Source organism: Balaenoptera acutorostrata, chromosome 6 (assembly GCF_949987535.1).
Source record: "Balaenoptera acutorostrata chromosome 6, mBalAcu1.1, whole genome shotgun sequence".
Classification (NCBI taxonomy): domain Eukaryota; kingdom Metazoa; phylum Chordata; class Mammalia; order Artiodactyla; family Balaenopteridae; genus Balaenoptera; species Balaenoptera acutorostrata.
The window spans coordinates 26782646-26799659 of NC_080069.1; the positions used below are offsets into that span (position 1 = coordinate 26782646).

General features: G+C 39.6%; 1 protein-coding gene across 1 annotated transcript in view; it reads left to right on the forward strand.

Annotated features, from left to right (window-relative positions):
• Window positions 1-13057: 13057 nt before the first annotated feature.
• LOC130708371 (serine palmitoyltransferase 1-like) overlaps window positions 13058-17014 on the forward strand; it is a 46427-nt gene continuing 42470 nt past the window's right edge. The window contains exons 1-2 of the mRNA XM_057548202.1: window positions 13058-13385; window positions 16065-16172. Of these exons, the coding sequence (XP_057404185.1) occupies window positions 13329-13385; window positions 16065-16172 (165 nt within the window). The 5' untranslated portion in view covers window positions 13058-13328. The remainder of the gene's footprint in view (window positions 13386-16064; window positions 16173-17014) is intronic.

Consider the following 17014-nt stretch of genomic DNA (forward strand, 5'->3'; position numbering starts at 1 on the left):
TCTAGAACTGAAGAAAGACATAATGCTTCAGCTTGAAAGAAACCACCTAGTACCCAGCAAAATAAATGAAAAATGTTTAACATTACTACATATAATACTTGTGTGTGTTGTGTTAGTCTCAGACTCTTGATAGTGATGCTTATGGTTAGGAATGCCTGAGACACTTGCCCAGGGCCTATATTACAAGCAGCCAGTCCCCACAGACATTTCCCTGACCTGAGCCAATGTTGTGGCTGGTCTGGTCCTTGCAGTACTTATTATGATTGCAGGATGCACTTCAGCAAAAACCATCAGGGAACTTTAAGGAACAAGGTTTATTACTCACAGGTCTTGGAGGGTACACGGCAAGCTCCAGGGCCACACTGTGAGGTCATGGAGAGGGAGGGAGGGAGGGAGGGAGGGAGGGATGGCGGGGCGGGGGGGGGGGGGGGGGAGAGAGAGAGAGAGAGAGAGAGAGAGAGAGAGAACCTAGCAAGAATCAGGGGCTCTGCCTTTGTTAGGGTCCCAGGTTGGGGTGTGTAGGGTTTTGCAGGTTCACTCTGTCAGGAGGAAGAAATTTTTCTCTACCCTTCTAGGTTCTTCTGGCTGGTCTAAGAATTAAATTGACATGAAACAGATTAACAGGAGAAAATCACACAAAATTTTAATAACATGTATACATTGGAGAGACCCAGGAAAACCGCATAACTCACCAAAATGGCAGGAACCCTCACCTTACATATCATCTTCAGCTAAAGACAAAATAGGATGTTGGGGATAGCAGTTTGGGACTTCAAAGAGGGGGAAGGCAATTTACATGGAGATGGAAAAGCAACTGTTTGGTAAACAGATGTTTGCTGGCCATGCAGAGACAGTGAGACAGAGAGGAATTTTAAAAAACACACTGCTAGGTTCCTCCCTGTGTACACACCCAGTTCATACCATAGTTATCTATGGTGATAGCTCCCTTCCTGAAACAGGTCCTCTATCTACATTCTTTAGGCAGTTAGGAGGAAGGTCAAAGGTTCTTCCTGAGTCTTTTGGGCTTTGATTTTTTTCAGCTCAAAATAATCTGCATGCCAAAGAAACATTTTGGGGTGAGAAATTTTGCTCCTCTGTAGTCCCACTTTTGAAACTTCAGTTTCACAGTCCAGAAGTTAAGTTGATAGATTGCTTTATATCTCACTGAACCAGTATCTCAGTCCTGATCAGTTCAGTTACTCATTTCAGGAAGCAGAGATGCAGGTGGGCTCCCAAAGCTAGGCCTATAGGGTGTGAGAAGTTGGGTATTTAATAAGAGGCATTTCTACAGAGACAAAGGAAAAACAATGGTTAATGATTGGAGCAAGTTATAAACTCACTGTCTGAGTGAGTTCTGATTGCTGCCAGTGCAGAAGGTTTCTTGATGTCAGGATTGAAGCATCTTTTGCAGTTTGAAATGTCTCTGAGGATGTCATCAGGTGTTCAGGTAAACTTTCTGAGTGCCTTACACAGCAATAAGCACAGAGATGGTCTAAACATGGGCTATTGAGGTAACCTCTCTTAAGTTTATTCAAGTTGTTCAGTTTCAGTTCACAGGGCTTCAGGAAAAGGGCAGTTTTAGTTCTCAACGATTCCAAGTCCAAAGTGGGAGAAAAATTGGAAACATTAGTTTGAAAAGTTGTAGTAAAAGATTTGAGTAAACTAGAAGAATTCAGGATCCAGACCAGCTAACGAGTGGAAAAGCAAAACCTTGAAGACAATTAACAGAACTAGAATCTAATACCCATGACTGTGTATTAAAGTTCTACTGAAAAACAACTTTTTTCTCTAAAGTCATCCTCATTTCTAACAAAGATAGCTGAATTAACATTTAATTTGTTTGCCAAATAAATTTAGTTTCATTAAACCTAGCCTGATTACTTAAATCCAGAAAGAATAGTGATTGACCATAAAGACTATTTTAAATTTGCTTCACTGGAACTTTTCACAAGGAATCCCAGATTAAATTTTTATTAGCCTATGGAGGCCAGGAAGCCATGAAGCCACACCAAGGACTTGCCATCTGACTTGCCTGTAATACCTATATATTTGGGTGAATTCCTCTCTTCTTGAGGTCCCCCAAATATTCTGAGATTCTTGTGCCTGCCAGGAAGTGACCTTCCTTACTCACCTGGTAAGGCCACTGAGAACCTGTTAGCAGGGTACCAGGCTAACTTTCCAAGGGATTTTATGGCTCCCTAAAGTCAGCCTCAGTTCCTTAAGGCTGTCTGGTTGTATCTGATTCTATGCACATTCTCAAATATGACTTTCCAGCCAAAGCCATAGCCAAAGTTTCCAATTGGGTCCTGTTATAAGGGGAACAGATTCTTAGTGAACTTATACAAATAACTATATTGCCATGAAAATAAGAATACTCACGAAGAGTCTCCAAATTCTGGAGCAATCAGGTAGGGAGAAAAAAAGATAAATGTTTCAATGCTACTTACAAATGTATAATTTACCAAGTAGCTATAATATTGTCAGCTTAAGAGGAAAGATTTCCTTATATCTGGAAAGCAAAGATTAAAAAGCCTGTAATAGTTCAGATGAAAAATCATAAAACTTATGATCATGTTCATCAGTTCATTCAGTTTGGTATAATTAATTCTTATTGATCTTGATCTTTGTTAGCAGTTTTATGAAACCATCAGGGTTTTCATTAGAGTTCTGTAATTTCTTACTCAGTTAAGTATATGATTTGAAAGTTATCAGACAGGTATATATGTCAAAAAATTCTTTCTATAAATCTTCTTGAACATGAAGCATTTTTGTAAAAGCATCAGAGTAAAACAGTAACTGTCTATAAATGACAAAATACTTAAAATGGTATGGTTAAAGATCTTATTATAATGCAATTGACAAGGAAATTTGGTTATTTCTGTGACATACAACATTATAAAATAATAACTAGAATTGTGATGGATATTATACCAGGACATATCTGAGTTTTAAGAATTTTATATAATTTCTATAACATTTATATTAGTAACATTCATTCATACAATATAACCTAAGGTTTATCTCAAATTATCACTCATTTGACAATGCTTTCCATGTAATTTAACATACCAAATAAGCCTAATAAGTTTAATATCTCTCTTTGAGGTTTTTCAGGGGCGCTCTGAAAACCTCAAAGTTAGCTAGAGGTCAAAAAGACTTCATCTAGAATTTGATTTGGGGAAATTTGTCAAAGATATCAAAAGGTTTAAAACACTTGGTCAAATAGGATCATAGGTCACTGTGAAAGAATACTTATTCACTTAACCGAAGTGACAATAAGATATTTCAGGGGCTTCCCTGGTGGCGCAGTGGTTGAGAATCTGCCTGCTAATGCAGGAGACACGGGTTCGAGCCCTGGTCTGGGAAGATCCCACATGCCACGGAGCAGCTGGGCCCGTGAGCCACAGCTGCTGAGCCTGCGCGTCTGGAGCCTGTGCGCCGCAACGGGAGGGGCCGCGATAGTGAAAGGCCCGCGCACTGCGATGAAGAGCGGTCCCCGCACCGCGATGAAGAGTGGCCCCCACTTGCCGCAACTAGAGAAAGCCCTCGCACGAACCGAAGACCCAGCACAGCCAAAAATAAATAAATAAATAAATTAATTAATTAATTAAAAAAAAAAAAAAAAGAATTGTTTAAAAAAAAAAAAGATATTTCAAAGGCAAATACAGAAACTTACAACAGATTATTTAAAAGGTAAAGAAATTTTACAATCTGCTATCAAAAACAGATCAATATTGCAAGATAACTTTGTCCACTTAACAGAGAGAAAAATTCAAATTCTAGTTTTGAAACAGCTTAGTTTTAATATTAAAATTCATTCACTCAACTAAATTTATTATATTTATTCTAGATTTATTCTATTTTATTCTTAGCCAGTCCTAACCACGCACAAAAATTTTTCTCAGGGTTTCTTTTCCGTAAACCTCTATAACACCTTTCTTTTGTATATTCAAATTTTGTCTTATGCTTTCCCTTTCTCTCTCTCTCTCCTTTTTTTTTTAACTTCTTTTTAGGACAAAATGACTTGTTTTCCCCTTAAGAAAATGCATTTCCATTCCTTATACTTTTTTCGCCTTACATATAAAGATGTTTTCCGTATTAATTTTAATAATTTTAATTATTTATATTAATTAGAGTTCTTAACCCATAGAAACCTTAATTTCTAGTGAAAACTAAGGAGTGAGCAATTGTGACCTGTTTGTTATACCAGTATTTTTTGGTTGGCAAACATGTGAATACATTTCATAATTTCTAGAAACATACATTTCCTCATAACATAATAATTTTTTTTCAGTGTGGTACATGACGTGTTTCTAATAAATCTAAACATATTCAGTTTTTCTGTAATAAGAAGACAAAAAGTAGGTACATTTATACTTGTTTAGCAATTAATATTTCAGCAATTTATCATATTTGGAAATGATCTAGACATTCGATGAATTTTCATCATTTAATTTAACTTAGCAAAACTGTACAGTTTTGTTACCAAATTATTTTGGAAGCTGTTTTTAAGATTTAGCTTACTTACATTTATCTACATCACTTGTTCCCCAAAATTATGTTTAGATCACCCTTGAAAACTTCAGGACACATTAGACAAAGTCGATCAACATCCCAAGCTATTTTTCTTGCTGGCAAATTTTGTATCAGAGATAACATAAACTTATTTGACTTTTAATACATTTTTTGGGGAATTATTTATTTATTTATGGCTGTGTTGGGTCTTCGTTTCTGTGCGAGGGCTTTCTCTAGTTGCGGCAAGCGGGGGCCACTCTTCATCGCGGTGCGCGGGCCTCTCACTATCGCGGCCTCTCTTGTTGCGGAGCACAGGCTCCAGACGCGCAGGCTCAGTAGTTGTGGCTCACGGGCCCAGCTGCTCCGCGGCATGTGGGATCTTCCCAGACCAGGGCTCGAACCCGTGTCCCCTGCATTGGCAGGCAGACTCTCAACCACTGCGCCACCAGGGAAGCCCCCTTGACTTTTAATAAACCTAGGTTGAATAAAAGTTTTACATTTAATGCTGACAACTCTAAACACATGCCTATTTTAATTGAACTGATAACCTTAAATTTACTTTTATTTGTTAAAGATTAATCCTGGATCACATGAACTTGAAAAATATTTGGGTTTGTTTCTATTACATTTAAAAATATTTAATTTGTAAGCACTTTTAAGCAAAGTAAACAGAGCTCTTTTACAAATTAATTTCAATAATACTATCAGAGGTAGAAAAAAATACCGTATCTCCAACATACACCACAGACATACAGACACAACCAGTGATCTCATAGCTTCATTTTAAAACTTCAGTCATGAATCAGGTATTACAATATAAAACTCACTAGTTTCTAAATAACAGTTGGAATAAGCTGTTTATCTGCTCAGAAGACTAAGGTTTTTTACTATTTGTGGAAGAGACTTTTAAGATTTGCATTTGTCCTTGAAAAATCTTTACAGAGAGTATGAATTAGATTTTGGGGCAAGGAAGTCTTTCCAGCAGGTTGTACTTTTTGAAAGCTCTCTTTCCCTCTTTTTTCCCCCTTTGGTTTCAGGTACTACCTGACTGAGGTCACAGGGCCCAGTCTTAGGCAATAATGAGCTGTGTTTACATTTCTGATTAGGTAGAGATTACAAGACAATGTTTTCAATTTCCCCAAAGAACTGGGTTGCTGCCTAAATGATATGAAAAGGCTGACTTGCTGGTCCCATTACATTTTCTTTCACTTGCTTCTTTATATCAAGGAGATTTCCAACAACTAAAATGGAAATCAAAATATTTCTATGTTCTAGAATTTCGGGGTTTATGTACCACATCTTTAAAAAATCTGCACAAGGCATTCAACAAAGGCCCTCTATCTGAGTGCATAAGTCAACCCTAAACCAGTTCACCCTAGGGATAAAAATCCTCCGCTACTACTCCTGTCAACCCCCAGTTTCCACCTTACACTACGTGGGATCAGGCAACCCTATTGACTTCTTTTAGTATCTTCAATTCACGTACGACGTTGCCCAAAAGGTGGATTTATATGGCCTGTCTTACAATACCAGGCAGGGGAAGCATTCCACAGTGAGACACAAAGTTCACTCCCACAAAACAATCAGGCAAAAGAGACACAATCATTTTACATAAAGCCCATTCAAATATTCCCATTTTCTCCAAACTGAGGTAAATAGAGCAGACTTGTTTGGGGCCCTTTAATGTTGGGGGGATGAGTAGGGGAGTAAGTACCCACATCAGTGTTTGTTTTATATATCACACTTCTTAATAATTATCAAAAGATTTTCATTCCTCTGTGATGAATCCCATGATTCTTCCTTTTTTGATTCCTCTTTATTCTGCCTCTAGCAATATTTGTTAGACGTAGGTTGTTGTGAGGTTGCCCCTGAGCAGAGCTATTTACTTAGGTGGCAGCTGCCATTAAAAGTGCTAAAGAAATTCAGGCAGGGCAAACTTGACTCAGAGCAAAGTGTCAGGTTTGCTTTCTCACCACTCAAGTGGCTTATTTTTCCTTGTTAGACCCTAGCTGATACATTGCTTCTAAAATGATCCCATGAATCAATTTTCAAAGAGCTGGCAGAGAAATCCTGGCAAATGCAAGCCAGAGCATGTCTCTCTTCTGTTCAGAACCCTCCAACAGCCCCCATGTCATCTGGGAAATGGCAGAGTCCTGAGAGCGACCTACAATCCCCATAAGACCAGGCTTCTTCCTCACTCCTAACCTCACCTCCTACTCTTCTGTCCTCTGGCTCAATCCAATCCAGCCAGATTGGCCCCTCATTCTGCCTTGAGCATTCTGAGAATGCTCCAACCTTAGGGCCTTGCACCTGTTAGTCTCTCTACCTGCAAAGTTCATAGGAGCTGAGAAATTTTTGTAGTGTGTAGCACAAAAGACAATAGTATTGACTAGGTATCTGCATGGCTAGCTCTTTCATTTGCAGCTAGGATTTAAGTCAAAAGTTAACTTCTCAGTAAGCCTTCCCTGGTCATCCGATCTAAAATATCAACCTCGCAATCAATTTATAATCCCCTTCCCTGCTTTATTACTTTCTCTCTAGCATTTATCACTATCTAAGACACTATATATTTTCCTTGTCTGTCTTGTTTCTTTCTGGTTCCCTTAGTAGGATATAAGCTCCAGGAAGAAAAAGATCTTTGAAGATTTTGTTCACTTCTTTGTCCCTATCTCCTTAGGCTTATAGTGGGTACTGGTTAAATATCAGTTGAAAAAGTAAATGAAAAGAAAATGTAACCTCATGAAAGAAGAACTGACTGTTATGAATAAGAAATAATGAGCCAACTGAATTGCTACATTCACCAGAACAAAATACCACAAAACTACAGTGAATTAAAAAAAACATGGTGCAAACCACTTAATGGCAAAGGAATAGTATCTAGATTACACAAAGAACTCTTAAAACTGAACAGTTAACATAAAATCCAGTTGGAAAATGGGCAAAAGACAGAAATAGACATTTTACCAAGGTTGATATACAGACCTCTCTCATCCTTATTTAATAACAAATAAACATATGAAAATTGGAAAATGCAAATTAAAACTACAGTGAGATATAATTACATACCTATCAGAAAGGCCAAAGTAAAAAATTGTGACAACACCTGGTGAGGATGTAGAGAAACTAGATCACTGACATGTTGCTGAGGGGAAAGCAAAATGGTACAGGCACTCTGCAAAATAGTTTGGCAGGTTTTGTAAAACTAAACATAAAATTACCATATGACCCACCAACTTCACTCCTGGGTATGAATCCCAGGGAAATGAAAGTTGATGTCCACACAAAAATCTGTACACAAATCTTAATAGGAGCTCTAAAACTGGAAACTACTCAAGTGTCCTTCAACATGTGAATGGCCTAACAATGAGCAGAGCTAACAATGGCCTAACAATGACCTAACATCCATATCACAGAATACCACTCAGTAATGAAAAGGGAAACACGATTGATACATGCAACTTCCTGGATGAATCTTAGGGAATTACGCTGAAATTTCAATGCCAATCTTAAAATTTCCCCTATGGTATGATTCCATTTATATAAAATTCTAAAAATGCAAAATTATAGAAATGGAGAACAGATTAGGGGGTGTCAGGGGACAGAGACTGAGGAGGGAGAAGGGGAAGTGGGTGTAGCCATAAAAAGGCAAAATGAGGGATCCTTGTGGCAAGGGAATGCTTCTGTATCCTGACTGTATCAATGTCAGTATTCTGGTTTTAATATTGTACCATAGATTTGCAAGATGTTATGATTGAAGAAAACTGGGTAAAGGGGACATGAGATCTCTCTGATTTATTTCTTACAACGCCATATGGACCTGAAAATATTTCAAAATAAGTAATTTATTTTTTTTAAGTAATATTGTATCAGAATGGGCACAAATAAAATAGATTAATGGAATCAAATAGATGCTCCAGAAACAAACTCTATCAAGTTTGGTTTTCCAGAAGCAGACTAGGAGGCAAGGATATGTGTGAAAATGATTTGTTAAGAAGCATTCTCGGGAAAAACTGGTGGGAGAGATTGGTGGTAGGATCAGAAAAGAAAGGAGGCTGTAGTAAGTTGAATAGTGGCCCCCAAAGACATGGTTTTATCCCAATCCTAATCCTACATTGTAAATGTCACCTTATTTGGAAAAAGGGCTGTAACAGTTGTAATTAAGGATTCTAAGATGAGATCATCCTAGATTATCCAGATGGGTCCTAAATCCTGTGACAGTATCTTTATAAGAAACACAGAGGAGACATACACAGAGAAAGAGGAGAAGACCATGTGAAGATGGAGATAGAAATAAGAGTGATGCAGCCACAAGCCAGGGAATGAATAGAGCCACCAGAACCTGGAAGAAGAAAGGACACATTCTCCCCTAAAGCCTTCAAAGTGAGTACAGCCCTGCAAACAGCTTGATTTTGGATTTTTGACCTCTCAGAATATAAGAAAATAAATTTCTCTTTTTTTTTCTCCCACCCCATTCGTGGTAATTTCTTATGACAGCCCTAGGAAACTAATACAGATTTTGGTACTAGGAAGTGAAGTGCTGCTGTAACAAATACCTAAAACCATGGAAGTGGCTTTGGAATTAGGTAATGGATAGAGGTTGGAAGAATTTTGAGGTGCATGAGAGAAAAAGATTTGAAGAGTCTGCAAGTAGAAATATGGGCTTTAAGGATAATCCTGGTGAGATCTCAGAAGAAAGTGAAGAGCATGGTAGAGAAAATGTCTGTCATCTTAGAGAATGGGGATCCCATCATGACCAGAATGTTAGTAAATATGGATGTTAAAGTCCTTTCTGTTGAGGGCTCAGAAGGAAATGTGGAACATGTTATTAGAAACTAGAGGAAAGGCAATGGTGGTGATACAGTGGCAAAGAACCTAACTGAATTGTGTCCTGTAGCTACGGTGGAAAGCAGAACTTTTAAGTAATGAACTTGGATAATTAGCTGAGGAAACTTCTAAGCAAAGTGTTGAAAGTGTGGTCTGGTTCCTTCATGCCGTTTCTTCAAAAATATGAGAGGAAAGAGGTAAATTGAGGAAGGAACTGTCAGGCAAAAAAGAACACAGCACTTGATGACTTGGGAGGTTCTTGGGTTATCCATATTGCAAAGGATGAAAAAATTAGTAGAGTCACTGTTGGGAAAGTATGCTCTGGAGAGAGGGCCAAGGATGCAGCTGGACAAACTTTTTGTAAAGAGATTAACTATGTGACTCATGGATCCACTCAATCATCTCAGCAGAGCCAGAAGTAGAGACGGGGTTATTCAGACAAGATCTCTGGAGGACTCTCTGTTTATGGCACAGTCTCATGACGTACATGGGAGACCCACAAGGTTTCTGAGAATGTTGTATCAGCAGAAACACGGTCAGCTTGGCCTGAAGGGACAGAGACAGGACAAAGTGAAAGAGTGCTGTTGAATTTCCAGAATTCTGTTGAATTTCCAGAGTTCTACAGGGCTGTTAAAGCTTCTTAGCTATAAGCATATGCTCCCCTTCAAGAAAAATGAAGAATGACTATAAGGGCAGAGCCATGGACTCAAGAGGTAGAAGCTGGAGGTGTAGGAGCAGAGACCTACCAATCTACCATAGGTGCAGAGGCCTATGGAGCTGTGTGCCCAGATGATGTAGCTTCATAACACAGAATTATTCTCAGGTCTTGAAACAAAATGAAACTGGCCCTGCTGGATTGCTAACTTTCTTGGGACTGATGACTCCTTTACTCCTTGCATTTTCTCCCTTTTGGAATGGAAATGTCTATCCTATTCCTGTCCCACCCTTGTATTTTGTATGTGACCTTCTGGCTTTACAGGTCAATAGATGGAGGATTTTGCCGTTGGATGGGTTATACCTAGAGATTCATTCATATCTGATTTAGATGACTTAGATGATGAGATTTTGGACTTTTTGAACTGATTTAGATGAGGGTTGAAACTTGTGGAAATGTTGGAACGGAGCAAATGTATTTTGCATGTGGGACAGATGTGAATTGTGGGCCAGAGATTGGACTGTAGCTGAGATGAATGGTGGGCCCCCAAAGTACATGTCCATGTCATAATCTCTGGAACCTGTGAATATGGTCTTATTTGGAAAAAAGTTTCTTTGCAGATATAATTAAATTAAGGCTCTTGAGATGACATCAGCCTGGATTATCAGGATGGGTCCTAAATCCAATGACAAGTGTGTGTAAAGAGACACATATAGGACAGAGAAGATCATGTGAATACAGAGGCAGAGATTGTAGTTGTGCAGTCACAAGCGAAAGAATGCCAGGAGCCACCAGAAGCTGGAAGAGACAAGGAAGGATTATTCCCCAGAGTCTTTGGAGGGAGTGCAGCCCTGTCGACAACTTGATTTTGGACTTCTGGCCTCCAGAACTGTGAGAGAATAAATTTTTGTTGTTTCAAGCCACCCAGTTTCTGATAATTTGTTATGGCAACCTTAGGAAAATAATACAGGGACCATGCAAGAGTGCAAAAGCCTTCAAGGTTCCACAGGGTACCCATTCCAGTGATCTATTGTAGCAGATAACTTCTACATAGCAACCAATCCCAAAGCAGTGGCTTAGGACAATAACAATCATTTGTCTTGCTCACAAATTTTGGGGTTGTCTGAGCTTAGCTAGACATTTTTCACTCAAAGTCTCTCAGGTGGTTGAACCAGAGGGTGATTAGAGCCAGGGTCATCTTGAAGGCAACTTCCCTTACATGTCTGGCACCTGGACTGGTAAGACTCAAACAGCAGGGGGCTGGAGCAGGTGGGGTCACTTCGCCATCTCTTTTCCTGTGTATGAGGTACCCACATGATCTCTCCACATGGCAGCAGCAATCTACTGTAGAAGTTGTCACAAGGTACACCCAGATTCAAGCAAAGAGAACATAGACTCTACCTCTTGATGGGTGTGTCAAAGAATTTGCACACAGTACCCTTGACTCAATCTAGAGGAGATGGTGAGGTTCACCCCTTCGAATTGTCTTGCTCTGTGCGGCCAGGAAGCTCCAATATTTTACACCCCAGCAACCATCAGTCACCCACCCACTAAAGGGCTGCCTGAGAAAACATGTTCTCAGATCCTTCCAGTTCTCCATGAGAGTAGGAAACATGGGTTCTGGCAGCCTGAAGGTAGGCCTCTGAAAATTGCAGGAGCTGGCTGTTGGGAGTGAATGCACCTGGGCGAGGCAGCGTGCGCAAGCGTGGTACTGGATCCCAGGGCACCAACATCATCGGGTACATAGTGGCAACTTCATGTGCAGTGCATAGTGCTGGTGCCATTTCACAGAATTTGGGAAAATCAGGATTACTCAGATAAATGGCACTGAGAAAAATGGTTATTCCTTTAGGAAAAAATAAAGGCCCATACCTCTCATCATACAAAAATATAATTTCCAGAATAATTAAAGAGCTAACTATGAACAACAAACTGAAGCATGGGAGGAAAACCTAAGTGTGGTGAAGATGGTCTTTCTAAGCAAGATACAAACCCACAGGCAATAAAGGAACAGACTGACACATTACATAAAAATTAAAATATAGGTATGACAAAAGACAATGTAAACAACTAGACAGAAATTGGGCAAAAATAATTGTCACATATGAAATAGGAAAATATAAGATATTCAGAATGCATAAAGAACTTCCATACATCCATTAGAAAGTGAAAAATAACTAATAGAAAACTGGGCAAAGAATATGAATTGATGATTCACAAACGGACTACAAATGTCAATAAACATATAAGAATAACCATGAATAATTTTACTTTCCAGCAGCAGGGAAAGTAAAATTCAGTGGAGACATTTTATCTCCATTAAATTAAATTGGCCAAAAATTTTAAAAGATTGATAATATCCATCATGAGATAGAGTGTGAATACACTTTCAAACATTTAAAATTGGTTGAGCCATTCTGGAGAGCAGTATGGCAGTATTTATCGACATTAGCGTGCATATTGAGTAAAATTCGACTCTGAGGAAACTTGTCAGATATACCCCAACACGCACAGAAAGACAATAGGGCACATCAATGTTTACTGTAGCATTGTTTGTAACAGGTGAAAAAGTAGAAAAAACCTAAGTGTTCACCAATAGGAAAATGTTTAAATAAAACGGAAAGAGAAATACACATAACAAATTATTCCAATCAATAGGCTTCTTCGTTGATTAAAAACACAAGATTTATAGCCAAAAAAAGAATGGAAGAAAAGCAATTGTAGAACAATATTGTCCCTATGCTCCCGGTTATATTGAAGAATTCCAACCGAAGTGTGTGTGCACACCACGTTGGGATACAGAGGCTCTTGAAGGTTCCACACCAAACTCCTATATGGCTTAACACCTGCAAATCCTTAGGCTAGGCTTTATACACAGTAAGTGCTATATAAGAGTTGTCTATTTTTTTTTACGATAATGCATTCCTGCATTACTTATGTAATTTAAAAGTAAAGAATATGTTTGCGATTGCATTAATAACTCCCTGCACCAAACTGCCTAACAAGCGCGAGGACCATTCATTAAAATCTCTCCATCCTGAGAGCCTAGCACGGGGTCTGGCACATAAGGGCCACGTTGTGAACACCTGCTGCGGGGACCAGCCTGCCGCTTCCCACCCCTCCCCGCACCCAAGCGAGACCTCAAGTTGACCTTCCACCCCGAAACTTTCCTCAGCCAGCGCAGCCACCGGCCGCCCAGTACGCAGGCGCGAGAAGGCGGGGCCCAACTCACGGCAGCCCCGCCTTCCGGGCGTGTAGACGTCACTGGACCGCGCCGCGCAATATCTGACGTGCCTGCGGCCCGCCTTCCGGAAGGAAACCCTGGCGGCTAACTATGGCGACGGTGGCGGAGCAGTGGGTGCTGGTGGAGATGGTCCAGGCGCTCTACGAGGTGAGCTTGGCGGCCCCAGGGGTCCACGACCACACCCAGCCCTGGGGAGGTGGGACGTTTTGTGTGGATTTTTGGTCTGAGGCCTGGGCAGGCCTGGCCCGGTTACGCCCGGACCCCCGGCGTCCCTCGCTGGAAAGGCTCATAGGCGCACCCATTTCCCAGTGGCGGAATGTAGGGAGGCACGGGCGGGAGCCGGAGCCGGGGGTCTCGTATTGCGCTGCTGCGAGCGCGGAGCCCTCTCCAGGTCCTGCCCGGATACAGGAGAGAGGCTAGTCAAAAACAAGAGCTGGGACTGATGGTAAAACGGAGTGATGAAAGTAGAGTGGAAAATCTCAGTCTGGAGAGGTCCCAGGGAAGACAAGTTCTCGGAACTGTGGAGCAGGGAATAGGGGAAAGAATTGTAATAAGTTGGACTTTGTTTTTGTTGGGACGTGGGGTTAGAAAGGAAGCCGAATGATTTAGGTATGTGAAATAGTTTGTCATTCTTCCCGCCTACGTCCCATCTTCTGTCTCGTAAAGATAAAATTATTTTAGTAAAAATCTAAAGAAAGACCAGTTCGGAGCTTTTTTGAAAGGCCAGCTGTTTCAAGTAGGTAAAATAATATGAAATTTAAATGTCAGTCTTGGAGAATGTTCATTCATTTGACATTTAGTGAGTTTCCATGCACTGTGCAATGGAACTTTCTGCGTGTTCTCTGAGCTGTTCAGTACAGTAGCCCACTAACCACATATGGCTGTTAAGCACTTGAAACGTGGCTAGTGCAACTGAGGGGCTGAATTTTTCATTTAATTTAATTTAGATGTGTATTGAAATAGTTGAATGATGCTAGTGACTACAGTATTGGACAGCAGAGATCTAGATGCTAGGAATAGTGCAATGAGGGAACAGGTAGAAGTCCCTGTGCTTACAGAGCTTACATTCACTTAAAGTGAATCTGTTTTCTTTTGATAATTTTCTTAAAACTTAATATAGCGTTTACTGGTAAGGGTGATGATGCAAGATGTATTATTGCAAAACCCATCAGGACTTTTTGAAAAAAAACAGTTAGGAGAGCAAATAGAGCTTAGGTGATGTCCAACCTTAGGTAGATTATAGTGACTAAGAAGAACCACTAAAATCTAAGATTTCTTTCTTAGAAATGAATAATTTCTACTATATGTTGTTGCTGCCTTTTTGAAGACTGCCCTTTGACTATGTAACTTCTCATACCCTGATATTGACCATGAGTGAGACTTGAGAGAAGGTCTCCTTGATGTAACATTTCCTAGGGAAGAAAAGAAGCCACATTTGTGATTTTTATTAATTCAGTAGACATTTCAACTTTTCTTAGGATTTCTTTGTGGAGTGGAATGTTTAGTGACTTGGACTTATGTTTGTCAACTATAATCCAATTATTGATAAAACCAAAAGGATTTTTTTAGTCGAGTCCTCATTCTTAAATGAATTATAGTCAGGAGGGATCAGCAAATTTTAAAAATAGTCTTAGATTTCTGGTTTTGCTTCTAATTTCTGTGCACAGTGTATGCAGAATTTGAGGAGTCTTGCTGTGTACCCATACATATGTAACATGTATGTAGTTTTAAAGTTATTTGTCCAATGACCTGAAAGTTTATTTATGAAATAGTCAGCAGTTTCCCTGGTCCCCGCTTCTGAACTTTTTTAACTATTGTGAATCATCATTGCTTTTTTTTTGTCTAATGTTTGAAAATAATTTGTATTTACGTTTCTAAATACCTCTTTTTTTTTAACATCTTTATTGGAGTATAATTGCTTTACAATGGTGTGTTAGTTTCTGCTTTATAACAAAGTGAATCAGCTGTACATGTACATATCTCTTCCCTCTTGCATAAATACCTCTTTTAAATGACTTTTCAATGACAACCTATTGGAATGTAGCACCCGATAACTGACTTATGGAGGTTTAGTTGATACCTGGAATCTTTTATATGCACTTACTGTATCTAGTTGTGTAAGACATAGAAGTCAGCCTGGCTTTTATCCTGGAAATGTTCAGTTGAAAAGAAGACCTGATGTGGATAATTTCATTAAAGTACCTTTGTGGATGTTGACATGGAACACACTACATACTTTCGGGGAACTGTGGTAGAAAAGAGACCTGCTATTTCTTTAAGCACTTATAAAGTCTTTTTTTCTCTGCCACGTTCCAAGGAGAATTTAAAGAGGCCTATTGGGGATACAGGAAATATAGTAAGTTGTGCAAAAGTCTTTGAGAATTATGGAAACTGGTGTCCAAATAATTCTCAATTTATCCATGGTATGTGGGGGTTGTAGAAGGCTTGTGAAGCTGTGAAATGATTGTTACAGTCATTTCCCACCAGTAAAAATATAAATTACCTGAAGGATCTGATAGTTGATATTGTTTGACTATTGGAATTCTGTGTCAGATTTAATTTTAAAACTTAATTTTATTCCTAAAGATGTTTTTATTCCTAACGCTGCAGTTTTAGAGATTTTTCATGTAGGAGAAATTGCCTTCTGTTAGAAATGGGAAAAGGAATGAGTAGAAATGAAGTGCGCTTTGAAAGTAAATTTTAAGAAGTAATAAATAGGTTAAAGGTCATGGGAGCAGTATGTGCAAGTGAATTAAATTTTATGTGCAGGTTTTGGAAATGTTTATTTCACTTCTTGTTTTGCTTCTGTTTTTGACTGACTCCTAGGCTCCTGCTTATCATCTTATTTTGGAAGGAATTTTAATACTCTGGATAATCAGACTTCTTTTCTCTAAAACTTACAAGTTACAAGAACGATCTGATGTTACAGTCAAGGTAAGAAGTTAAATCTCTATTTTATTATTTGGTGTATGATTATAGTTGCTACATCTTTCGAAAAAGGACTTGTGGTGGCTCAGCTATAAATGTTAAAAGATTTTCTGGAATGTAAGGAAATCAGGGTAAGCAAAATACGCGGAAGCCAGAGATAAAGTGAATACACAAAGGAGTACCATGTTACAGGCCTTTATACTTTGCTAGGAGTAAACAGCAGCCTGGGAACGTACTAGATGCTGGACGGGAAGCATGGATGCATGCTGCATTTCAAATGTCCGTATACAAGAAAGATTACATGAGTTGCTCGGGAAAAGCACCACTATTCCTGAAGCCTGAATGAAAGTTTTCCCTGTAGTCTTTATAAAGGAAATTCAGAGTTAGAAAGAATCCTCCCCATCCCACTGCTCTCCACCTTCCCACCCCAAATCAAATTTTGATGTGTTCTGTATGGTAAGGGACCCAGCTCCAGCCCAAGCTAGGCAAACCTTAGGAAGCAGAAGTGTCGAGAGGACTTGCAGTCCTGCCCACTTCGAGTCTGTTAGTATGAGGGACCAAGGGGTTTGTGGCATCCCCTACCTTCTCACGCAGGTAGGAACGCTTAGTAACTGTGCCCCAGGTGTGAGAGGAAGAGGAGTTTTGACTGCAGTGTGGTTTCTGTAGCTTGGATGGTTTCCTTATCCGGCCTCTGTAGCAGTGTGCCAGAATACTACTTAGGGATACAGAGACGGTGAGAGATGTTTTCCCACAAAAATGCCTGAAACTTTGGTTCACAAGGCAGCATTGAGTGCGGCACAATGATGGAGCACAGCTCTCTTCTGGAGCATTCACAGAAGGAAGTGCAA